This window comes from Epinephelus lanceolatus, chromosome 15 (genome assembly GCF_041903045.1).
Source record: "Epinephelus lanceolatus isolate andai-2023 chromosome 15, ASM4190304v1, whole genome shotgun sequence".
NCBI classification, from domain to species: domain Eukaryota; kingdom Metazoa; phylum Chordata; class Actinopteri; order Perciformes; family Serranidae; genus Epinephelus; species Epinephelus lanceolatus.
The window spans coordinates 15,831,853-15,858,804 of record NC_135748.1 but is presented as its reverse complement, the minus strand read 5'-3'; the positions used below and the strand labels follow the sequence as shown (position 1 = coordinate 15,858,804).

The 26,952-nt window shown below is 40.2% G+C and overlaps 1 protein-coding gene across 9 annotated transcripts in view; it reads left to right on the top strand.

Moving 5' to 3' along the window:
* LOC117267296 (CAP-Gly domain-containing linker protein 4) overlaps positions 1 to 26,952 on the top strand; it is an 88,728-nt gene that overhangs the window by 4,589 nt on the left and 57,187 nt on the right. For 5 of the 9 annotated variants that reach the window (XR_004502552.2, XM_033643128.2, XM_033643126.2 and 2 more), the window contains exons 1-10: positions 1,141 to 1,285; positions 2,443 to 2,574; positions 3,706 to 3,845; positions 4,391 to 4,484; positions 6,848 to 7,009; positions 9,066 to 9,184; positions 14,629 to 14,877; positions 20,796 to 20,931; positions 21,209 to 21,340; positions 25,522 to 25,617. Coding sequence is in view for 8 of the 9 variants with exons in the window: in XM_033643128.2 (XP_033499019.1) it covers positions 1,246 to 1,285; positions 2,443 to 2,574; positions 3,706 to 3,845; positions 4,391 to 4,484; positions 6,848 to 7,009; positions 9,066 to 9,184; positions 14,629 to 14,877; positions 20,796 to 20,931; positions 21,209 to 21,340; positions 25,522 to 25,617 (1,300 nt within the window). In the remaining variant the exon portion in view is untranslated. Of the gene's footprint in view, positions 1 to 949; positions 1,118 to 1,140; positions 1,286 to 2,442; positions 2,575 to 3,705; positions 3,846 to 4,390; positions 4,485 to 6,847; positions 7,010 to 9,065; positions 9,185 to 14,628; positions 14,878 to 20,795; positions 20,932 to 21,208; positions 21,341 to 25,521; positions 25,618 to 26,952 lie in introns of those variants that run through there. The other 4 variants (XM_033643124.2, XM_033643123.2, XM_078174973.1 and 1 more) reach the window with 3 other exon arrangements.

Genomic DNA, 26,952 nt, shown 5'->3' with positions numbered 1-26,952 from the left:
GTTCCTGAGTAGTGTAACAGACATGTTTAAATCATTGTCTCGGACATTAAGGCTGGGTGATGTAAACATTTTTGACTGCACATAAAACTGCAATATATGATGTAATGATCCCAGTGTCGCTAAAATTAATTATTCATCAGGCCATGTGATAATAACCCTGATTTAATGTATTTTTTATGATATAATCTTGAAATTTTGTGGATTCTTAACATGAAACAGTTTCTTCTTTTACATTCTAAAAAAATCCATAATGATGTGAAATCAAACTGGACTTAATATTAATGGAATTAAAACTGTTTAGCATCAACAACACTGTATTGTTCGGTTGGTAGACCTTTACCCAAGGATGGAGTAAATCAAATATTCAGCTATGAAGTGAGAAATACAATCAGCTTATTTCACAGAAGCTATTTTGACATGCCATAGTAGGAAAAGCACAGGTGTAAATGATAAAATGAAAGATGATTGGTTCCACTTAGCTGTTTCAGTTTCATGGTATTGTATAAGCAGGCTCACTGTCATTCAACCATGGCTCTCTGGGTCACCTTAATAGAACAGAGCAATCATTTATGTTATTACTAACACCTTTGCTTTTCCCACATTGACAAGCCTGTGAAAAATGCCTATTACTGTCCCCATTGCTCTTCTCTTCTAGCAATATTTTCTAGAGTGTGATGCATAGTTCTCTTAACATATTGAAACCCCATTGTACTGGTGCAGTGAATACAGAAAACATGTCTTTCTGCAGAGAGGTCACAGGTGAGGCTCAGCTACACCTCTCTTCTGGAGCTGGTAGGGATTCAGTCTCATGCCAGTGGGGCCTTTAGCAGGGCGCTTGCCGTCAAGGGGAATTGGACACTGGCCTTTACAGTGAAGGACAGTCGTCCTAATCACAACAACCACTTTGCTGCCCTTTTACGCTGTGTTTGTTTGCACTGTCACCCTGCAGACACATTCTCTACATCGTGGGTCTTATGGTTGACTAGTCAGATGAGGTGGCAGTGGGGTCAGCCATGCACAGGACTGGAAAGTGAGAGTGACATTACAGCTGGGGAAAGTCAGGAGTGAGAGCTGGCTGTAAATAGCCACTGGACCTGGGAATGAGGGGGATCACAAGGTATATTTAGAAGGAGGGGGACCGTCTGTGTTCTTGCTTGGGTTATTTTGAGAAGCAGCTTGGTTAGATGTTGTGCTGGACCCAGTCTGTGTCTCTTGATTTTAGCTTAGGTGGACTGGGAAGCTCTCATGGAGATCAACAAGAAAGAGGATAAAGGAGAAGATGACAGTGAGTGCTGGTTGGTTTGGAAGCTTTTAGGCTCAGTGTTGCCTTTCCAGGCCTAGGCCTATGTGTATGTTTGTGCTTGTACAGTAGTTCAACCTCTTAATATTTCTGCCCAGCCTCCCAGCCTCGTATTTTCCGTTTTTATAATGTCTGAAGTGTAATTTATAAAGTGCTTCAAGATGAGGCTAGGTAAGCACATGTTCACCATAAACCTATATGTGTTTTAAAGTTTGTAGAAAAACTAAAAATCATCACACAAGCTTAGTTGTTTTGGCAGTGGAAATTTTCTTTAACTCAAAAGCAGACTTTCTTGTCTGTTATCCTTAGGCCTAAATACCAGATGATCTTGTTGGTTTGACAGTTTAAATTTGTTGTTCTTAAGCATTATTCATTAATATACTCCCATTAATTTTTTTTTCTTAGCCAAGTACCCCCTGTTCTATTGCAAAACATTTTCGGTAGGAACCCACAAACCTAAACGGGAATGTTATTGCGTGTGTTTTTGCAAGTGACAGTTTAGAAAGTTGATGATTGCATTTTTAAAAAAAAAATGAATATAAAATGTGGCTTATCAAGCTTACATTTACATTTTTTTAGTGAAGTTATTTTAGTATGATTATTTTAGGAATTGTGCATGAATGATTTTTCAATTCACATTTTAAAAAAAAAAAATCTCAGGTACCCACACCCTCATTTAAGAAACACAGGTATAGATGTATAGCCATACTGCACATAATCACATTATACCTCAGTATGTAGGCTATGTCACTCTTCCTTTTGTATGAAATGTGCACAGCATCATATTATGATAATATTGCAGTTTTAATTGTCCTGTACTGTGTGATAGTTGCAACTTTAGTGTTGCACTTGGATGCTGCAATATACTACAGAATCACGGGAGGACTGTAACATGAGTATAAACATTATTAAGGTTGTTGGCACTGTGATGTATTACTGCCTATATATATTTTTATCTAACCAGTATAATGCACCTTGAGATTTATTCAGACCCAATTTTCTGAGTAATATACAGTTACGTAGGCTCCCTTCAGAGGAAAATTGAGAAGCTCACTGTTTTAGTGGGATGGTTCTGACTGCTTTGTAGAAATTAGACCGACTTGTGTCTCAGAATAGGTCTTCTAATATTGTTCTTGCCACAGGCCCTGAGGGGGAGATGACAAAGGAGGATGTTTCAGAGCCTGTTGAGGGACACACTGTGCTGGGCTGGGCCTCCTCCCATCAGCGACCGGTTATCCACCAGGTGGCCTCCGCACCCATGCCCAGTGACTGTGGTGAGGATCCACACACATGCACACATTTGGTACATCCATGCAGTGGAGCTGTGTGACATTTCAGGTGAATTAACATGCTCACTGCGGTACTTAATGGACTGCGGTTGTAACAGCTCAAGGCTATGACTGGAATTTAGGAACATTTTTGACCATGCAGTTAAAATAATGATCAGCTGATGACATACTAAAAACTTTATCAGTGAGTTATGATTGCTGAGTGTTTGATTAGTCCACGGCTATGTGAGCCTAATCAAGATTCATGCGGTAATAGTAATCAATGATGATGATGATTATCCTGACGGGGTGAGATATCAAAGTCCTGAAACTGCACTCAATAACTGTGCTGACCGATGATTTCAGTTTAATAACGGCAGATATCTCTTTCTTGCTCATCGTTTATTATTACAATCATATCACAGCATCATTTTAATTGTGAGTGGTTAAAACACAATTTGATGGCTTAAGTTAACACAAAGATAACACATTACTTTCAGATCTTTAAATAGGTGAATATTTTAGTTTTAGCTTTTGTCATCTCATGCAGTCCAATGTGTTTGTATACAGCTTAACAAATGATTGATTTTTTTTTAAACAGGTAATCAGTACATCAATTGTAATAAGATGGAGTGCTGACATACAATCAGTTTTTCATCCCCAGGATCTAATGAATGAAATCATGTGGTCATTAGTCACACAAATGGCTCTTAAATTGACCCTCTTTTATATGTAATGCAGTCAGTAAGGCAAAAGCAAAAGGTTTGATGCTGGTTAAATTGTAAGCGTTGGTATTCACTGTGAAAGGCCAAGCCTATTTGTTTTCAGCCTCAGTCGGGCTCTCTAATGCTTCATTTGGTTCACGGCATGCCATCCGCTGTCACATCTGATTTCATTCGCCTCTGCAAGCACAGCAAGGGCATTTCCCAAGATTACTAATTTGATTGAATCGATTGAGCGGTGTGTTGCAGAAAGTTAATGTATGTCTGTGCTGCAGAGTTTCACTCATGCTCTCTTCACATGCGTACACGGGTGAAAAGAAAAACGAGGCTTTGAGTTCCCACCTGAAAGGTTCATGGTGAATTACGTAACAATTAAAGTGTGTGTCTGTCATTTTTGTCATCTCACCACCTCCAGAGTTCTCCTTCTTTGACCCCAGTGAGCCACAGTGCAAGGAGGTTCTTCTGGATTCCAGCACCACCATACCAGAACTGTTCGCTGTCCTCAGGCAGTGGGTGCCCCAGGTCCAGAAGAACATCGACCTCATCGGCAATGAGGTGACGCCATCCAGCATTTTTTATTGTCTATGAACTATGATACAAAATCTCTTCTGTGTGTAAAAGTCACTGTTCACAATTCTACTATTTGAATTATTCGCATGTCAATAGAAGATGCTAGATACAAACTATAATAACTGAAAACACTAGAATACTTTAGAATAAAATAAACCTCAGCCAAACCACCCCCAAACCTCCACGCAGTGTTACACAAAATAGCTGCAATGCAGTAAATTGTGCAGGGAAGCACTTGTCTCAAGGGTAAAAGCAGGAGATTATTTTCTCTCACTCTCACTTAATAACTGCTACCCTTGAGAAATAAATGCCTCGTTTTGATGTCAGTTTGCGCAACAATTCTGAAACAAATTTAAAGGTGAGCAGAGTTATGAGAGGCCCAGCTTACTTACTTACCTTACTTACCCCTTACTTACCCCCCCCCCCCCCCCCCCCCCCCCGAGTATCACTTTATAGCCTATTATGTAATATTTCTGCACAGTGACACTGGCGGTCCTTAGTGACACAATGCAGATCTTGTCTTTGTACAGATTCTAAAAAGAGGCTGTGGTGTGAATGATCGAGACGGTCTCACGGATATGAGCCTCCTGCACTATTGCTGCAAGGCCGGGGCCCCAGGCATCGGTAAGTATCAACAAGGATGTTGAATAAACACTCTCAGCTGAACTGAAAAAGTGTATACACATGTACTCTGTCTTGTCTGTGTGTTAATTCATCTTGCTACTCTGACTACTGAACAGAATCCTGTATGATCTGGTTAGCTCTGCCATTCATCATATTTCTCCTTTAACGAATACTTCAATCCCCAAATGATTACTTGTATATCAATAAATCAGCCCATGTTATACTGAATTCATTAAAAAAAATGGTTTTCTCACATGCCTCCACCGTGAACGAAGAATCCAAAAACAGAGAAAATTCTTGATGAGTTGAACTCATAGGGGACCTTGTTTAACAACAGCAAGCTATATCAAAACTAGGGTTGGGATCCGGATCCGGATCCGGTTCTTTTTTGGAACCGGGTCCAAAGTTCCGGTTCCGGAACCGGTTCCATCACATTTGGCGTAACGGTTCCTACAAACGGTTCCTAGATTGTCACGTGCATTTCCATTAGAGTGCGGCATGGGCCGCATATTTCTGTCCGAACCCGACCAAGCCCGACATTATCTAATCACTAAAGCACTGAGTTTGTGTCACACAGTTGTCATGGTTACAGGCTATTTAACAGGCCGGGCGTGCGCCGTTGGTGCTCTGGAGAGGGAGACCTCCGTGTTTGAGATGGGAGCGGGAGGCGGGAGGTCCGACGCTTCCAGCGAGGGGAGGGGAGACATATAACAAAATAAGATAAAATAGGAGACATCTGTCTCCCTCTTTTATTTTATTTTCAGCGTTTAATCAAGGCGGAGGCTGGCGGCGGGAGGTCCGCTTCCAGCGAGGGGAGCGGTAGAAACAAACAGCCAGTGTGTCTGTGTGTGTTGTGTTCAGGTGTTGTCACGTAAATAACAGTGGCCAAACATGAATGCATATAAGTATTTTATATTACATTGCTGTGGTTAATTTGAGGTAATAGTGTTACTGTAGAAATCAGAGAATCACTTTTTCTTGTTATATATTCTCAGGGAGATGATACAGGTTCTAAATCTGAAATACACACCACACACAAATGTGTATTTTCATCTAATTGTACTGTGCAACAGTTAGAATAAAGTTTTTGTATTTGTATGATTGCATTTGTGTTTATTATATACTTGTTTAAGTATAGCAAGTAAAATGAATATAATGGAGGAATCGGTAAGGAATCGGACCGTTAAGAAGGAATCGGAATCGTTAAAATCCTAATGAGTCCCAACCCTAATCAAAACATCAGTTTACAAACTATCACACAACTTGTTCAGTATAATCCAATTCTCAATTATCAAGTCGTTCGCTCAGCCCTTTCTGACTGGGAACTAAAACTTTTTGTGTATTTGTAAAAATAATTTTACCTCATTGAACACACTAGCTGCTGGTGTACTGCTGCCTCGATCAATTTGTTTGTTTGTGTTATTGTGTTACTTTGTTGAATCCCACCTAACGCCCAAATCACACAGTAACACAAACTAACTGATGGAGACAGCGTGAGGCCGGCAGCACTGGTGTTCAGTGAGCTAAAATTACTCTTTTTGTCAGTGGAGTCTAGCTTTGAAGAGAGCAAAGTTTAACTTTCAATTGCGTTTTAAGTAGTAAGGAAAATGTATTTGGGAAGTACTGAGCATACAACTGGTCAAATGAGACTTGGATTATACTGCATGAGTTGTGTGAGAATTTGTAAACAGATTTGATATGCTGTTGTTAAACACACAACCCTTTGACTTCAATTCATCAAGAATTTTCTCTGTTTTTGGATTCTTCGTTGACCATGGGGGCGTGGGCTAAGTAAGTGATACACAAATGATCACTTTGAGAATGAAGTATTTCTTTCAGGTAAACTGGAACACTGTCTCGACGCTAGTTAGCCAGTTAGCACATTAAAAACAATTCAGTGTTGAAAGAACAAAGGATTTACTGTGTGCCAGTGAACAATCACACAAACCATCAGGAATTGTTAAGAGCTCAATCACTAAAGAAGAAAGACCTTACCATTTGTAGCACGTTTGTTTTGGTTTAACTCCCTCCATTTCTCCTCTCGGGTGCTGAGCTGAGCTGCCGATGAGTGTTTTTATTCACCAACGGGCTTCGCTGTTGCTTATGCCGATTCAGCACACTGAATCAGTGGGAAAAAAAGGTGATGGGGGCAAAGGGGCAACAGTGTCGGACACACTGCACTAGTGAGTGTGGCAGACACTCACCAACTGTCCAACTTTGACCAACTGCCGACCATCAGCTTGATGTGTCAGGGCCTTTGAACACAGTCTGTAGAAATGGCATACTGTCTGTTACTACATCTTCCCTCCACACACACACACACTCACACACATATATACTTGTATCCCTCCTGTGTTCCTCAGGTGATGCAGAGACAGCAGCCAGCTTTGCCCGCCAGCTCCTTGCCCTGGGTGCTGATCCCAACCTTCGCTCACGATGGACTAACATGAGGGCCCTGCACTATGCTGCTTACTTTGACGTGCCCCAGCTTCTTCGGGTGGTGCTGCAGGCCTCCCAGCCTGGAGGTGAGAGCAGAGCTGCAGATAAGAGAGAGGGGCATTCAGTACAGGGCAAACATTTCTATTTTCATAACCAGCTGCAGTGGCAATTAAGGCCTGAGTAATTTGTCTTTTTCCTGTGGTACACATACTGAGTTGCCAGCTTATTAGGTGTACCCACTGTGGCTACCTTCAGTCCAATCCAACATCCCTGCAATGCAGCCTGGCTTTATTTTCACATTCAGTTTTTTGTGGTAGATGTCAGTCAAAGAGGTTACAGTATGTGGTAAGGTTTTTCTAACTTTTGTCCACCTTTTATGTCGGTGTACTGCTCTGGTGTGTACCTACTGGCAACACATTGGATACTGAAGACGATGTTGCACCTTGGTAGATAGACTTGGACAGCAACAGCAGGGCTTTACTGCAGATTGTTTACATTTTTTTAATTATCACTCATTTCACACAAGTATGGAGTCCAATTTATAGAAATCACTGCTCACCAGATAAAGCCTTGTTGATGGTGCTGGAGCCAAGGCGCAACAAAGTATATCAGGAAAAGTTTTGTGCACTGCAGCCTGTGTCGAAGAAGATTCCTGACCCAAAGCTTGCCTCAGCAAATGAATACTGCACAGATAGGAATGTGTTGATGCCTTTCTTGTCACCACACACATATGTATGGTCAAATCCCTGCAGGGCAAACACTGCTATGTAGGTATGCTTGTTAAAGTATGGGCCTAATGTTTAAAATGTTATTTTTTACTATTCCTTTTCTCATATATTGGTCATTTATAGCAGGCTGCTCAGTTAAGTTTTTGTAATAGATTATATTTTGTTGTGTTGCAGTATTTTGCAGTTCAGTCCTATTAATTTATGATTTAAATTATTTACATAAGAATTAAAAACTAATGCTTTTTTAAGTCCAGGCTTGGTGAGTCTTGGTGAGCCTGTGGACATTACTGTGCTTGTGATACAACACGTGATGTTTGTCTCCTCTAGTAAAACAGCTGGTTGAGCTGCAGTTAGCAGAGAGACAACGCCTGAAAACAGAATTTACTGGCCAAATCATGTAGTGTACACAATTATGAATAGTTTTATTGTATGTATGTAAATGTTGTCACAGCTAATAGTTTGCAGAAATATGTTCATTTTATCACAATTTAGCATTGTACATCAAAAATCTGCCTTATATAACAAACGTGTCCCTAGGGAGATCAAATGATCCTTTATGGTTATATGCTAGGGGTTATTTGTTACTGGTTATTAGCTGTGAAAAATAAAATCTTGATACATATTCAGCTTGTGTACATTTGAAAGCAGTAGTGCCAAAGTGCACGCTTTAGATTCACCAGATATGTATGATAAATATGGAAAGTGATTGTGGCTACTGAACAACAGGAGCTGATTAATTTGTTCATGAGTATTGTAGTAAACACTTGATAGGGCAACATCACAGACCCGCTCACAGCATACAAATATAAATATCTGAGAGACCAGGAAAAATAGAAGGGCCCTCTGCACAGTCACAGTTGCAGTATGGACCACCTTTGGCCCTGATAACAGCTGTCAGATGCTGTAACGAGTCGACTCAGCAATGGACCTGGGATCTGTTTCCAGGTGCAGGTTAGCTGAGGTATCTGGATTACTGATGTATTTTCTCCGTCAGCTTATGCTGCAGTTTTGAGGTTTTGCGGTTCTGGGTTTTACTCAGCAAATCTAAGTTAACTCTTTAAACTCAGTAAACCTGATTCACAGATAAACTCAGGACATCTTGTGTTCTGGTCTATTCATTAAACACCTTTGAGATTCCAGTCTAAAAAAAGCCCAACAACTCTGCTGTCATGCTGGACCCAGCGCCATCATCATGTCAAATCAAGTCTGGCAAATTTAGCTTTAAATCTGTTCTCCGCAATCTGTTTCAAGTACAAAGTGTGATGGAGTTCATTTTTTAATGTAGCAATACTTACACAAATTCTGCAGGGGTGGGAGTTTATTTTTTTCTGGCAACTGAGTGTAAGTGATGGTCAAAAATGCTTCATCTCATTAAGTGTGAAAAATCCTCATGATTACTCCTTTTTTTTTGTAGAGGTAGATGCCACCTGCAGTGACTTTGACTTTGGCACCGCCCTGCACATCGCTGCGTCCAACCTGTGCATATCAGCTGTCAAATGTCTCCTGGAGCTGGGAGCCAACCCTGCTTTCAGGGTAAGTTACATTGTTCTTGCACAACCCTAAATAATAATTTCTGTATTTAACCATCACAAGAGCACTGCCTTTCTCCTGACATCTCTTTAAATTACAAGCCCTCACTGCTGCTCCACGCAAAGGTTCTGCTATCTTTACTGCTGATGAGCATGTTTGTAACTTAAATGGTAGAGAGACAGTATCGTGACACACAGTTACTCTTAATGACTCCATATTTTTCTTTCTCAAATATGAAAATACATTTTCTTTTTGTTGAGCAGCATTATGAGTTCATTTTAGTTCATTAAAGTGTGTTCTGGTTGCTTTGGCTTATTTATTACTTGTGTGACACACAATCCTGTCTAACACATTACTTGATTATTTCTTCTTCGTTGGATATACAGCATATTTCAGTGTGGTTGTTCATTGTTGTCTGCTGCTAATTATTATTTGTATTATTTGTTATTCTCTTAGTTCTTTAAGTTAAGTTGATTATTAAGTTTATACAGTAAACTGTGTCATTAAAGGTGACATCATTCGTTTGTTTTGTGCAGCCTTCCAAAACCCAAAAGTATTATCTTTATAATGCTGTAAATTAAAAAAGCAAATCCCTACATTCGAGAGCCTGTTGATCAGTTTGCAAATCAATTAAATGACTTATTATTTAGCACTACAAAATCACCGTATGTAATGCAGTCCAATACAACAGTACAAACTGCAGTCCTAAAAAAAATTATTATTGAGCATTTTTGACAGTCTCAGCAAAAAGTGGACATCATAAACTTCAGAGGTTTTTCTTTCTTTCTTTTTTTTTTTTTTTACAGCTGTTGTTTTGTGTTTCATTAGACTGTGGGTGTTCGTGATACTGCTCACACCCTCTGTATTTGCTCACAGATGTCATCAGTCAGGACTCCCTGGAAATAGAAAATTCACTCCCACAACTCTTCCACCATCAAATTTACAAAGCCTCTTTTATGTGATTCAGGCTCTTTTACAGAATTTCATTGATGTGATGGAGACCTTTGTAAAAGCAAGTCCTTGAGCTCTGTTAAATATAAAAGATTGCAGCTTTTAAGTTGCTCTCTCAGGCCTCACGTTTATTCCATTTCAAATTTGTAGGGTTTTTGTTTCACATTTTCTTTTTGGCATTTTCTGACTCAGCTGGCAGATCACAACCTCAAAGCCAACTGTTTGCCATAAAAATTTACCAGACATGTTTTGCACAGATCTACCACTTGAACACCTCTCAGTGCTCAGTCTGTCTGCCTTGTGCCTCTCAAGTCATATAAAGCCTCGGTTGAGACGTTTGCTGGCAGCCCTGATCAACTGTTACCTTGAATAGAAGGTTGTACAGCAGATTCCCAGTAGATGGGGATGTGGCACAAGTTTCAACCCATACTAGAATTTGCGAGCTTCAGTGTGCCATTATAATCCTTTATATTGAACAGAAGTTTTTTTTCCAGATGCATTAAAGCTGTTTCTGAACAGAAATGGTGCCTGTTCTTTGTGTGCATTAATTTTCCCACTGGAGGTCACTAAAGCACTGCACACCATAATCCAGTTATTCCCTTGCCTAAAGATGAGTACAGAAGCTCTATATCTTTTATTGTGTGAATGCCAAGCTTGGAGAGCATGTAAAGGCTGGTTGATATTAACCAGCTTTTTTTTTTTTTTTTTTACCTTTTATTTAGAGATCTTCTGTGTTAGAGGAATGTGTTCCTTATCGTGCCAAGCAAAAGTTTAACTCCACTGGGAGGAGATTATTTTCTGTCTGCTTTATTATTTAAGGTTCATCAAGTCTTTGCTGTTGCTTATTAGCCTCAGAGTAATGTTGCATCTGCTATACAAGTGCTGATATTGCTATTTCTTTTTTCCCTAGTCATTCTCTTGGTCGTTTGAAAGAACCAATATGTTCCCTGTGACCAAACCTATTTTAGTTGAGGTATACAGTAGACTATTCATGTGGTCATATCAAAGTTATAGCATTAATTAGACTAATTTGATTATTACTCAAGAGAGTACACTGTAAAATGCAGAGACACACAGAGAAAAGCAGCTTTTGAGCTGGAGTGCAGGACTTTTATATATATAAATGAACGTTCGTTCCAGTCAAACCCTTGCCAAACAAGATCATAGACTGTTGATGAAGCCTATCGCTGCCAGGGAAAGCTCTCCGTATTTCTCAGTAAACAAGAGTTTTGATGTCAGGTGTCTGTAGCAGCTTTCGTAAGCAGGTGATCTGGAAGTGATGTATTTTACATCAACCAGCAAAAATTAAAAGGGGAGAGATTAATTTTTTTTTTTTGTTTGTTTTTTTACATTCGATTTTTTTAGTTTTCCCTGTCTTTTCCTATTTGTCACCACACTGCTTTCTATAATTGTGTGACTTATAAGTTTTCCTCTGATACTATATATGACAGTTTTGAAAAGATTTAAAAAGGGAAGGGTTGAGAGAACAAAGGGACAGAGCAGCAGCTAAGACTATGGCAGAAGCTATGGTGGGGGATCCTAAGAAGCGTTCACGAAGTCTGGGGAGGATGTTCCAGATGATAAAAAGAAACTTGGCATTTAGAGAAAGGTTTAAAGTCAAATAAAGACTTGAAGAGAGCGCTCCAGATAGCTGGGGAGATGCGGTGAGCTCACCTGCAGCTATGCGTTAAAGGCACACATTGACAGTATTTGTGTAATAACTCTCACTGCCAGAGGGGCAGTTCAACACTCCAGCTTTAATGGTATACTACTACTACTATTTTCGACTACTTTTTGTACACTGAATCACCAGCGAAAGTGAAAGCTAATCTCAGATTCAATCTGCTTGGCGATTTGCTTTATTTCAGCCCCACGTCTGCGATCGTCGTCGCACACTGTGCCCAGGACTGTCCCGACATCAACAAAATAAGAAGAAAATGATCAAATACAGGCAGAGGGCAGGCTTTCTGCAGATACATACACTGCCACACTTCTAGTGGGTCATAAGTGATGGTTGAGATGGATTTCTTTTGTATGAGTCTATTTTTTTTTTTAAAAATCCTGCATAATATACCTTAAAAATGTCTTTCCCCTTTGAGTTAAGGTCAGACTTTGAAGTGGTTTATTTTGACATTTCTCCTCTCTGGCTCAGCAGCAGAGATTCATCACAGCAAACCTTGAGTTTGAGCAGAAAGTTTTTTTTATAAAACGATGGAAAAATAAATGTTGCTGGCCTTTCATGTTCCCATTACCTCAGATCTAATGGCTTAATAACCATGGCAACTCATTATACTTTTATTTAGAAGCACGTTGTTGTGGTGGATTGCTTGCCTGAATGTTCCAGTTTCACATTTTAAAGTGAGCCACTGTTGCAAGTTGGTATGTGCTGGATTTTTGGTGGGCAGAGTGAAGTCGTCCCCATCAAATTTTGCTGGCAGGTAAAGCTCCCATGAGCTTTATGCTGATGCTGCAAGTGTTGTTGAAGACTTACAGTATGCTATGACTTTGTAAGTTAAATGGATAAATCAAAGTTGAGTTCTGTCAGCCATGCATTTTAGGAAGAAATTCACTTTTATTTAAACTACAACCCCAATTCCAAGAAAGTTGGGACACTCTGAAACAAAATGCAATGATCTGTTAATCCTTTTTGACCCTTATTCAACTGAACACAGTACAAGGACAAGATATTAAATGTTCAAACTGATAAACTTGATTGTTTTTTGTAAATATACACTCATTCTGAATTTAATGCCTGCAACACATTACAGAAAAGTTGGGACAGGAATACGTTACCCATTGTGTTACATCATCTCTTCTTTTAACAATGCTCAGTAAGCGTTTGGAAACTGTGGACAGCACTTGCTGAAGTTTTGAGAATGAAATTCTCTCCCGTTCTTATTTGATATATGACTTCTGTCGCTCAACAGTCCAAGGTCTCCATTGTAATATTTTGTGCTTCATTTTGAATGGCAGTCATGTCTGTACTGCAAACAGACCAGTCTAGTACCTGCACTCTTTTACTTCGAAGCCATGCAGTTGTAACGTGCAGAATGTGGCTTGGCATTGTCTTGCTGGGATAAGTAGGGATGTCCCTGAAAAGGCGTTGTCTGAATGGCAGCATATGTTGCTTCAAAACCTGTATGTACCTTTCAGTGTTTATGGTGCCTTCGCAGATATGCAAGTTACCCATGATGCCATGGGTTCTAACACACCTCTATAACATCACAGAATCTGCCTTTGAACTTTGGTAACAGTATAGGTGGTCTATTTCCTCTTTAGCCCAGAGGACACGACGTCAGTGGTTTCCAAAAACAATCAGAAGTCATGGCTATTCATTGTTTGTTTTTTTAGCCTTGCCCCTTGCCCTGTTTTGGATCACACTGTACAGATATCCTGTCCTCTGCAGGTAATTAATTAATAGTGGACAAGCCATTAGCTATTTGGTGCAGTATAGACTCAAAATAGACCCCAGAGTTTAACTATCACCTCTCTGACAAGGTGTTGTCAAAAATTCAACATCATTTCCACAAGTACAGGATTAATTTCAGGGCTGCCGTAAGGCATGGTTTTATTTGTCCAACTGTTCCTAGAAATTCCTAACCTGGTGTGAATTTAAATCCTCAAATGTAATACAGTATGTGTATGGCCTCTATGGAGTTGGCAAAACCTTTTGTCACATGTCTGCAAGTCTGGAAGGTTGAATATTATGTAAAAGAAAAACCCCATTTCAATACACTTTCAAAAAAGTATACAAGTCGACAATGAACTGAAGATTTTTTTCCTTGAACCAGTCTTGTAAAATAGTGTCTTAAAAGGCCGCACACAAAGCAGCACAGACTCATTGAAGCCACTGTTACAGATTAAGTGGTGTGTACATTGGCTCAGTGTAACAACATGTGAACAACAGGCCTTGGTAATGAAAGACAAGCTCCTTTTTGATGTTTATCAAAGGCCAGTCATTTTGTTGCTGGAGGGGATGGCAAACGCTAGTGTGCCTTAGTTACTCCAGCACAGTGGTGCAGATAGAGGTCCCCTCCTTTGTCACGCTGTCTCCCTCTAACTTCACTTACACTAGGGCTTGCTGACTCGGCCTGTCTCACCTCTCCCTGACTCTGGTCTCTTTGATTCACTTGTCTAAACGTCCATGTTGTGTGCCTGCTGATCAGCTGCTTTGAAACACACAGAGGGGGGATTTAGTTCTGGGAGCAGAGATGAGATTAAAGATTCTGTTAAGCCCAGCATCCTCATTACAGAAATGATAACTAAACTTTTTGATAAGGGAAGCAAAAATAAAAGTTTTATTTTTTGATGTCTAAGCAGCCTGTCGTGAGGTTGATACCACACTTGATATTTATCAATATTGATCATTTATATTACATTTTCTTGGCATGCTGGTAAATTTAAAAAAAAAAAAAAAAACATGTTGGATGAAATTCACTTTGTATTCATCGTTTTATCATCGATCCTCTTTGCTTTTTCCTCGTCTCTTCCTACAGAATGAAAAAGGGCAGTGCCCAGCAGATGTGGTGCCTGACCCCCTCGACATGCCCTTGGAGATGGCGGATGCAGCTGCTGTGGCCAAAGAGCTCCGGACTTTGTTGAGACAGGCTTTACCCAGACCCAGCTCCCCTCTGCCCCTCACACTGCCAGCCCAGTCCCTTCCTGTTCTCTCTGATAAGGCCAGAATACAGCTTGCCAGCATGGGGATCCGACTAGGTGACCGGGTGGTGATAGCTGGACAGAAGGTGTGTGGTAGGTCATTATCAAAAGGCAACAAGTATGAATATCTTCATTAATCCTTTGATTGTAGCATTTCCAGACTTACCTTAATATGTAAAAACATATATTCTTTTTTTTCTTTTGCCATATCTCAAAGTGATGCAGTAGATGTTTCCAAACCTGATGATTAGCTGAATTCAAATGAGAGTACATTTCTCCAGTTACAGGGAGAACCTCTGTGAAATAAACTGATGCCTAGCAGCAGTGAGTGAGTGCTGCGATTATTGCATTCTACCAACAGTAAAGGTGTATTGCTCATCTTAACAGAGCTCCACACTTAAAGTAAACATCCGTGGTACCTGCATTTTTCACTGGGAGGGCTGAAAGGTATACTATGCAGGAATTGTTGGTTACTGTTTGTAAATGCAACATTCACGCTTGGCCTCTCCTTTTCTACACTGCTTGTACGAACACTGCAAGCCACTTTCCTACTTTAGGAACAATACATTTGTTGTAATGGAAAAGTCTTTGCCAGGGTCCAGAGCTTTGAATCCATCCAGTCTAACGAGTTTGAGTTGAATGATTCATCTGCCATCATGACATGAAACAGTGGTGTCTCAGCTGAAATAAAAAACAACCAGTGACCGCTGCGGTGGGACTTGATTAGCCAGTCAACGCCATGCTTGGAACTAACGCTGTTATCAAGTGTTGTCAAGTGGTAAGCTGGAACCTATGAGGAGTAACAGTGACAGCAATGGCGAGCACTGTAAACAAGAGCTGTTCTCAAGCTGTCCTCTTAATATCGCCCTGATGTCGTGGTTTGTTTTACTTTGCTATGCTTCACCCTTAAAACCCTCTCATAACAGATATGCTGGCATCACCACGCATCAGTGTGGACTTTATATGATAGATTTAGGCGGAAACATTAGTCTTTAGTGATTGGTTAGAGAAAATCTAATACACCTCTCCCATGTAAATTGATTAGGGTGGATGCAATGTTGGACTGAAGATGGAAACAGTGTAACAAGCTGACAATTCTGTCTACAAGGCAAGGAAACCCAATGCTTTGGCGGCACCTACCTATCCAACAGAAAACAGGCCAACTCTGCGTTGCTCTTCATCCTCTCATTCAGTGCTTGCTAGCTAAAGTGAAGGTGAAATCCAGCCCCTGTTTCACTCTCGTTTGGAACAGGCTTTGTCAGCTTGGCATTTTGCCTTGCCATATTTACATTGTTTTTGCGAGTGCGTCTGATTTCGTAGCTGCTTCTTAGGTGTGCTGCTACTACGTGATTGCTACCTTTTGATTCAGTCCCTACCTACCTAATGGCTGAAGGCTCTGCACCCATAAATGTCCAGAACCACAACAGAATAAGAAGACACACACACTTCTAGTGGGTCATAAGTGATGATGGAGAGGGATTATTTTTGTATGAGTCCATTAATTGTTTGTTAGGAAAATCCTGCATAGTATAAGTGTGGAGAGGTTCATACAATTCCAACCCATCCCTTTGTACAGGAGCCAGACCAGCCAGTATGAATCACTAATACAGAGACAAGAATGTGATCCCTCACTGGCTTCCCATCCAGGCTAAACTTGAAGCAAACAGACTGGGGACTGAACCCCAGTCCCTGCAGTTATACGAGTGTTCACATTAAAATTGTTTTTCTCTGTGTATCACTACAGAGACATTACAGGAGGGAAAGCAGACTCACTAATGCACACACAGCACAAATGCAGTTACTCAGCGGCACTGAGCAGACTTTTCTTTGCTTATGTGCATCAGATGGTTGGTTTTGAATTCCTGCCACATCCTTTTATAGAACTGGAAGAGAACGCACTGATCTTTCCTTCCACAGGATTATTGATTGAATTGATATGTCTTACAAACACCTACTGCAATCTACTAACAATTGCACCTAATATCATAGTGCACAACATAAATGGCCTGTAAAGCAATAACACATGAAAGGGATTTGTTCACAATCAGCATCGTGCCTACAGCCATATCGCATCAGTGCCGTGCAGCTGTGCAGTGGTTTATCCTAAACAAAGACAAGCTTTGGCTAATTTTTTTTTTTTACAATTATTTCAGCCCTCGACCAAGAAAAAGTAGTTTCCAGTTGCTAAGCAACACCCTTTTGGCATCCTTCCAGCATTCAGGGTTATGTCTGACAGATAAATGTTGATGATATGCCAGAACGAACTGAGTTCATCCAGCTCCTACTGTGATTCTGTTAAATGTATGGTAGCAGTGTTAGGAGTTTTATAAAGCTCAAATCCTTCTTTGCCTGTAGATCTTCCTCTTCTCTTAGCTTTTTGTTGGTTAATTCTTTGTAACAGTGAAAAGCATTACCAGCTCAAGTGTTGGAAAATTGATAAAGTGTAAACAAAGGAATACAGTGAAGTAGTCTACTCCACTATTGACCAGTCACCCTGTAATTACAGTATATGTTTTAAAAATGAACTATAAAGCGAACAGTTTATCCTTTGGCTGCATCGGATACTGTAGCGTTTATATGTTGGGTTTTTTTTGAAGCTTTTGATGTTGGTCAGTTTTTTGTTTTTTTTTAAACCACAGTGACATTTCAGTTTATTAAACCAGAACTTACCTGTGAATTTAGGCAAAGAAGTTCACCCAATAACCAATTTATTTTTGCCCATTTTTGCTTTGTAATGCAAAGAAATACTTAAGTGTGGCTGCTCAGCCTCACCACCCAGCTCCAGTGTGGTGGTGTAAGCCATGTGTAATCCTTTTGACAACAAGCACACATTGAAAGTGGTGGAGATTAAGCCCCATAGGTGCAATAATTTACAGTTTTCTAACTATGTCCATGCCACAGTTGGACTTTGACAATTTGCTACACAGTGCTCCTGCTTCAAAATGCAATGAAAACCCCAGAAATCCGTGCAAAATTGAGCAAAACCTGCCTTTTTCCAATAACTGATATGTGCCTTTAGCCATCAGGCTGGTTGTGTGGGCCCAGTTCACCCTGAATTTGCCCAGTGATCTAACAAAGCAGGTGAAAGAGACATCCACTGTGGTGCCAGTGGCACAAAATAACCAGACACCTCTGCTGAAGTCATTTGTGCTTCAGCTTAACGAGTACGTGCTCAGGTGCTCAGTTGAGCAATTTCCATGACATCCTTTCTCTCATCACTTGCAGCTGACTTTGCACTTAACGTTGACATTTTCAGTCTCTGCCAAGAATCCCAAATACACGAGATTAATGTGACCAAAAGCCTGGAACTTTTTTGGGCACATGAACTCAGCAAAGTCTGAGGTTACTCCAATCCACTGTATGACTAATTATACTGCTAGTCTTTGCAGGTGCACCACTCATACAAAACATCCGACTTCATATTCCTGCCTAGTGTGTTGTATTTTTCATCATGATTCATCAACAATAGTGGCATCAAATATTATATGTGCATCAATACTGGTTAGAAAAACACAGAATAAAACTGTGGTCTCCCAGTCATTTCTGTGGAAAAAAATGAGACGACCTTTGCTTGTCTTGGAAACTGTTTAATCCACATTCCTTCTTCAAACATAGACACACTTAAGGTTTTCCATGTTAAGGCTCTGTCTGTACTTTTTGCACTGGCACCAGTTACTGCATACTGGTATTTCAGCAACTTTGTTTGAGCCGGTGCTGTAAGCGTGTGACAAGATAACTACTAGAGTAATGAATAATGATGAATAATGATATTCATAATAAAACCTAAAGGAAATGAGTTCGAGCTTCTTTACACTTCATGTCACCTCATAGACTGGACTGAAGACCCCAATTATGCAGCAACCACAAACCATTCATGTTGTAAAACATGAACTTCCAGTTGACATGATGGTACATAATCTCTGAGTCTTAAGTTAAATGTTTAATAATAATGTTCAGTTACCTCTTACAGTCTTTTGGCCAAGCTGCCACCCAGTGCACCATATTAAAGCTGCTTTTTTCAATATTACTTCAGTGCTACTGCTCTGGAGAAGTTAACTGGATCAGCCTCTGAGAGTCAAACATCCATCTTTACCATTTAAAAAGTAATCTCAGTGCCACAGTGTGCTCATAGTCCCACAGTCTCACTGTATAACACATTAGGTACAGTTTCTGTGCAGTGGTACTTCTTGACACCTGTGGCATAAAACATTTTAATCATTCTAAAATTTTTGACAGAGATCCTGAAAAATTATGCTTATTAGAACAGAGAGTGTCGGTTTGTACTCTCTGGGCTGAGGTTTTTAATGAATTTGAAAGGAAAATTTGTACAATTTCATTGAGTGTACAGCCATAAGAGATAACACGGTGAAATGGTCAGAGTAAGCTACCTCTTAACACTTGTAAGGAAGTGTGAATTCTGAGATTGAAAACAGCTTACTAAGCGAGTAGTCCCTGGCTCAGGGATGCGTATCTGAATTCACTCCACCTGTCTTTCAAGGTGAACACCAGCTTTGAGGCTTTTCAGATTTACCATGTAGGTGCTCTACGTGTACCTTTCAGATAAATCAAAGGCAGTTGGCTCTTTACACATGATGATGATGATGCTGCTGGTGTTAGTGCATAGTGGCGGAGGTTTTGTATTAGTCTACGGTATCTTCTATGACTTGCACAGCAGTGTAGGTGAACTATGAGACAATAGGCCCCTGGGCTTGTTTGTTTTGCATCTCTTTGCAGTCGTTCTGTATCTTTTTGGTGGTTTTGTCGTTTTGCCCCTTTTGTAGTTATTTTTTTTGTCTCTTTGCAGTGCTTTGTGGTCTTTTTGTATCTTTGTGGTCATTTTTAGTCTCTTCTTGGTCAGTACGGGTTAATTTGAGTGACATTTTGCAAGTGAATGCCTGGGGGGCCCCTGTTACTTTGGGCCCCTGGGCCTGTGCCTGGTAAGCTCGTTCAGTAATCCATCCATGCATGGCAATTTTCTGCGCACATTTTGAAGGGAATGTGCAATAGTGAAAATAACTAGGATAAGTAAGGATAAATTGAGAGCAGCAAGCATTAACGCTACAAGAACCTTCGAACACATCTGCCTTTCAAATTGCAAGCTCCAACTAGCATTTCCAACTTGAGTTATAAGTATAGTGTACTGTAAAATATGTTTTTTTCATGGCCAGTCTCTCCATGAAAGACTAATTGTCAGGTCCATTATAATGTACTGTATGACACGTCCATCTGTACATAAAGCAGCTCAGTGGTCCTTGACCCTTCATTTAGTTCAGTCAAGGAATGCTTACTGACGTGCTGCCAGCCATCGAGAGCTTAACATGGACCCAAGAGTATTTTGACGATTGCGTGTTCAACAGAACTACACTCATCATGGATGTTCAGTATCAGCTTTTGTTCAGAGTTTGTTTCATTGATTACACAGTAATGTTGACTGAAAGAAAACCATTGGCCACCATTATCAGTCCTACTTCTTCCCATCTAATCAGGGCCCTTAAATCCCTGTACACCTGAGTAATTGTTTTTTCGTGGTGGTCTGCTGTGAGCCCTTGCTGTATGGCCATCCAGACCACCTACACGTAGATGCAAACAGAGACATGTAGACGATAAGAAAATACTAATTCTAGGCCAGTCGGACATTTGCTGTGAAAGAATGAGCCATTAATAGATTTTTGTGGTACGCTGAGAGCAGAATCACACTGTGCCAAGTTGTAGAGATTGGCTAATCAAAACTCTTATTATCTTTCTCGCTCTTTCTGGCACAGTCTTGTGCTTTGATTTCTATTTTCCCTTTTAATTGTTTGTCTCCTCTGCTGCTTTAGTTAACACATGCACATTGAAATGTTGTGAGTTTCTGCCCCTGACATAATGCATGGATGAAGATGTAATGATTTCACACGCTGCTCGGTGCACTGGCCAGTTCTTTGACTTCATGTCTGGTTTTTGTTTTGCACACTGTGTTTATATCTGTTTTGACTTTCTGTGGTATATAATTATGTGCATGCAGGTTGGAACCCTGCGATTCTGTGGCAGCACTGAGTTCTCTGGAGGTCTCTGGGCCGGAGTGGAGCTGGACAAACCAGAGGGGAAGAACGATGGCTCGGTAGCAGGCGTTCAGTATTTCACCTGTCGAATCAAACATGGTAGGTCATGTCACAGCCGAGCACATTGACTGACCCACTTGCTCCATCAATTACTCCTATCATTATTACTCCATCAATTACTCCTATCCTATTATTGTAGGACTTAATTGGTCCAATCAGGTTTTCAGTGGCACCTTATCTAATCCCAGGAAATTAAATCTTTTTTGTCAATTGTCAGTAAATTGGATGTGTTCAAGTTAGCATAACAAATGTGTCTTTTGCTGTTGTTTTATTCATGTGTCTTATTACTATGCTGTATACAATCTTTTTTCCACAGGAATCTTTGCCCCCCTCTCCAAGATAAGCAAACCTTTGGAAAGACATAAAATCAGCACCAGAAAGACGTCTACACCCATACGCCCCCCTCGTCGCATTGACATGTCTCGCATCACCTCCAAAATAAACACAGGTAAAGAGCAAATTGCAAATGACTCGTAACACTTAACAAAACTGCTTAAGCAAAATCTGCCGTATGTGATCAAGATGTAAAAAGGAAACCTGATACATCATTCAGGGATTGTAAGAACTGTTTGTTGAGAGAGCTAGGGATGGTTGAGCACTGCTCCATCTGTGTCGGCGTGAGTCTCACAAGTTTTTGGAAGAATGAGTTTGCCTGCGGTGTTCTGGCACAAAGTGCTGTAAATTAAAAAAGACTTGAAATTATCAAGTCGTAGCATAAACTACAAAGGCTGTGGAACCGAATAGCCCGTAGGGCCTGAGGGCGAAGAAATGTGTGAACCTTTGTGAACACAGGTGAAAAAATGTCACAGGAGCAACTGTTTCCTCCTGTCACAGGTAATCTCATGTATAGTCCCCCTGGAGGAGACCAGTGGATACATTATTAGAGGCCACATATCACATAAAAAAAGAAGAACTGCACTAAAATCACAGAAACACAAGCACTTTGAGGTAACAATATAAGTCTGATGAATGGCTTCCTAATATTGTTAGTTGAAAAATAATCCTTCAAGTGCACTCACTTAAGGGGGTTTGGGACATACGCTTAGAGTATGAGCATCAATAGAAACAGTGGCTGGTGCTTGTCCATTTTCTCATTACTTTGGGGATGATGTGTTAAAAAAGTGTTGCTGGTAATGGTCCCCCATTCGCCACTAACTGGATAAAAGCACTGTCCACACCCTGTGTGATATTCTGATGATCCTCAACCACCCCTCTCCCTCTGCTACTGTATATATTAACTCATGTAGTCATCATGAGTAATTTAATTCCTCTAAACTGAGCATTCCCCAAAAGCACTGTGTGAATTGTCGGTAGAATTTACCTTGGATTGATTCTAAACTTACATTGGCACAGTTTGAAGTATGGATCATCCAGGGGGAGACAGACTCTCCTGAAAGCAATAAAGCTAAACAATTGAGGGGACTCCAAAAATTGCAATCCAATCCTGTAAGTATTGCCTAATGTAATTTGTGCTCTGTCATTGCTCAAACGTGTTTTTGGTGCCCAGTTTATGAGGAATTAATCCCTGCTTGTGAAACCAGATCATTGCAGGTTGTTACAGCTAGCCACTGGGCTACTCCACCAAGCCAAAGAGGTGGTGAATTTTAGGTCTGAAAGCAAGATGAAAGAGATGTTACTGTCTGCACATACCCACTGACAACTCAGCTCAAGGGACATGCAGTAACAGCAGTCATTGTCAGTAATATAACTGAAAGTCTGTGCTGCCTGTTTTTTCCTATTTATTTTTTCTGTGTGGCTTCACATCAACCTAACATTATCCTCTCCTAATTAGTCAGATATACAAGGACATAGTGAAGGGGTAATCGTAAAAGTATTACAGTACATTGATAAGCAACTTAATCTTAATTATGCATGAACTATGTATTTCATCAACATAAAAAGTATTAGGTTTAGTGAAAAGAAATATGTTTGATGAAATTAAAAAAGTCTTTGTTGCTGTATTAATAGTAATTGTTGTGGGTACACAGTCATTCTAGAAACCACGTAGATCCCTGTACTGACAGTTTTCATGCTGACACAGTGGGCTTTTAGCCCACCATGGATGGATTGGGTCACTCTGCAAAAAGAGGCTTTCTCTACCTTCCCAGCTTGTATTAGCCAAGCCACTGCATGGCAGGGTTTCTTGCATCTGGGCTTTTATAATAATCTTCCTAGAATACTTTGAAAAGTGGATTCTTAACCAGTGCCAAAGGACAATGCATAAATTAGACTCTGACAAGACCTTGCCCTCACAGTCCTTGGATGTCCATATTCTCAGCTCCTGACTAATGTCGTCTCATAATATAGTCCAGTCAACTCAGAACATTGTGGAAACGTTGTCTTGGTAGGTTTTTGTGGTGCTTGCGCCCTCTTGGGTTTACAGCTATATTGTGGTGGTGTACTATTCAAAGGGTTTGAAGGCCGATTGATCTGGACGTGACTGGAATAGTGCACCTCAGAGTGGCCCATGGAATTCTGTGATTGATAGTCCAATTAAGCAGGGTTTAATAACTAGGGCATAGACAGGCTGAAATACCTGGCAGCCATTCATCACAAGGTGCATGTGAGTGTGTATGTGTGTATGTGTGGCATGCAACGCATGTGAGGCCGTGTGTGTCAGCACCTCCGTACAACCCGGGAACCAGAATAATTTATGGCCAAACACTTTTCAGGGCCTTTGTCAGCCATTTTACAGCCCAAACTGTGGGAGCCACCTGTGTTTTAATGTCCCATTGGATCGGCAGCGCAGACAGCTCGCTTGTGTGTATCTATAGATTGGATGGGTCATTGTGGAACTGTCGCGTCTGGCTAACCAGCAGAGACTAACACACAGCAGAATGCCAGGCTGGCCCCTATTAGTGTGAGTCAACTGTAGCTCAGACCTCAAAGGGCGGAGGAAACAGAGACAACGCTCACAAAGCATCGCTGCTTGATTCATAAAGCCTCAGTATGTGCTGCAGTCTTTCACTTGAAGCGAATGTCACTATGTGGACGGGATAGATAGAGCCAGAAGGTCCCTGCAAGCTAAAGGTCAAGTGACAAGAAATGTTTGGTATTCTGAGTTGAAATGTAGTCTTTGGAGTTCAAAGGAAAGACACAACTCTGCCTCTGAGGGGAACGTTTCCCAGCTCCCTCTAAATGTGAACTGAAATGGCAATCCATAAATCCCAGGCTGATTTGAGATTTTTCTAACGCCTTTTCAAAGTGCAATATCAAAACTTGGGTGATATGTTAATAAGTTGAGAGTTATGTGAGACAGTTTATGTGGGCGGATTTATGTATGAATTAAATCCTCATTAGAGATGATTATTTTTCCCTTAAATCTATTCAGATACATGGAAGTTGATTTTATTGCCTGTTAGAGAACAGTCAAAAGGGCTTTTTCTCAGTTTAATAGTAGACTTAATTCAAGTCAACAAACAATGTAAAAAACTTGAAGTTGTTGGGTGCTATAAACTAGCTAAGAACATAAATGTTTTTTCCCTCAATGTATGCTCTTTGAGTTTGTACCAAGATTCCTTTTGAAGTGTTTTTTTTTTTTTTTGTTCTTTTGTATTCACTGTCATTGGGGCTTTTGTGTGGGTGTAAAGGCTTGTCTCAGCATATTTAAGTGTTTTTATTGTGTGTTGGAGTAAAAGAGACAGTCTTAGTTCAATCAAGAAAAATTGCCTTTCAGTAATTCTTGTTTCATCGCTACTCAACAATGTCATGCTGTCCTTTATTTGCGTTTCATCACTCTACTGCTCTTGGTGTTTTATCTTGTCATTGTAGCTTTTTTGTCTCTGCCTTTAACTCTGCCACTCATGGAGCGCTTCCCTGTGTTTTCAGTTCCTCCTTTTTAATTCTCTTTATTTCTCCAAACTTTATGAACTGCATATCCACCAGGGCTGGGCATTGGTTCTCAATACCTTTAGGGTATCAACCAAAATAACCCAGTACCAGGTAGAGGGAAACAGTACCTGCATTTGATCTTTTTTTTGCACCTGGTGTCTGATCCCAGGCTGTCATGACTTCTCACCATATCAGCAAACTTTCTGTCGCTGCCAACCCTGGAGCCACTCTCCAAGCGTTTAGTTCAGCATCTCCCTGGTTAGCATGAGCTAACACAGCAGCAGCAACTAAAATCCAACACTAAGCCATTCAATGGACCCAACTAACTTATACTGACACCAAAATGGCATGGCTCTGTCAGTAAATCCGAGCCCTGTCGTATGTGTGACAAAGGACTCTGTTGGTATAGGAATCACTTTAAGGGTACTGGTATTGTAATTTTTTTTAAATCATTCACAGCCCTACTTTCTGCATACTGAATTTACATACAAACCATTCAATCTGTGTTCATAATTTTCAACAGTCCTTCAACAGATACTACAGAATTATCACTGACAGATATATAAAGGTCTATCACAGTTAAATCCAACTGTCAAATTTAAGAATATAAATATAAAGTTTTAACAATTTCAGTTGTCAAACTTTCAAATCGTTCAAACATTGTAGAACTTTGATGTTACATTATTTATGTCATCTTTCAATCTGAAGCCTTACTGAGATGAATATTGATTTCTGTGATGAAAAGTAGTCACTGTGTCTCTTTTGTCTGTGTGTGTGTGTATGTGTGTGGGTGGAAAGGTTTATCTCCATCTGTCAAAAAACCCCTTGATAATCAAAAAAGTCCACCTGGTCCCCATCAGGGCACAGAGGGAGACGCCTCAGTGACAAAGACAGGTACTGCAGTTACAGCTGAGTGGGCTTTAATGCACTGTGTATCATCAGAGAACGAGGTGTGGCAGAGAGTTTGCTGTATAAATACTGTGCAAAATCTCTCTTAAGTTCAAACTGTGGACATTGTTCAAACCATATTTCCACAAACTCCTAATCATCACCTGTCTCTGATAATTAGTGCACCTTAATACTTGAATCCAACATCATAATCCATCCATGGGCCGCTCAACAGGAACATCAATGGCTTGATCAATCAGTTGTACCTGATACTTTGATAAACCACTTTGTATTCTTCGTTAGTGCTGCATTTGTCAAGATTATAGAAAACACACAGAAAATCTTGATTATAGAAAAAATCTTGACCAAAAAAAAAAAAAAAAAAGATTATAAAAAAAAAAAAAAAAAAAAATCTCAATTCCAGATATTTTTCTCAACCTGAAAATACAATATACTTGCAGGGGTGTGTTTTGGTTTCATGCACAATAAACAAGTCCAGCGATCAATTAAGGCAATGAGAGATTGATTAATTTAACAGAAATGACACAATTAGCAGCTTCCACTGTTCTTTCGGTGTGTGCTCGCCTAGTCTTGGGGGCTCATTAGCGAAGGTTTACTATTGAAAATAACTTTTGCCAAAGGTTAGGAAGTTTTTTGCCCGTCATTCTCTGGGTTCCAATTTGTTTGTAGCTGAATCTTCCCTCTGACTTTAAAGCACTTTGGCACAGATTTAATCAATTAGCCTCTAAGAGTTGGGCATTTAATGAACTTATGGCCTGTGAAGGTCTGTGAAAGTTAAGGCTTAATGAGGTCCTGCGTCCAAATGGCTTCTTTAAAGTGAAATTGGGCAACCCACTCCTCTGTCTGTTTCCCTCAAGTTTGAAGGGGTTTTGCATGCTCTCCTGTAATTGGACCACGATAACAGGACAAGCAACTGTAAAAGATTGAGCCCACTTGATTTGTGCTGCCATGGAATCATGTGACACAGCTGCTTGGATTTCTGAGAAAAATACAATGGTAATTTTCTGGATCTGAGTGCTGTGGGCATTGTCACATTCAGAAGAAGAAATGGTAAAATGAATAATGGGCTGAGATTCATTATTTCAATAGAATTACAAAAGTCCCTGATAAAGCCTGAATGGATGGATGGTGGGTTCAGTATTAAGAGGGGAGGCACACAGCTTGTGCTGTGTGACTTTAGACTGCAGAATAGATAACAACATTCACAACTAATGTCACGGCAGAGGAGCGTAGATGCAACAGTTGATGCATCTTTTTGAATGATGTGTACTATATATCTGACTTAAGTAGCTGTCTTCATAGAAGTAGGTTTTATTAATT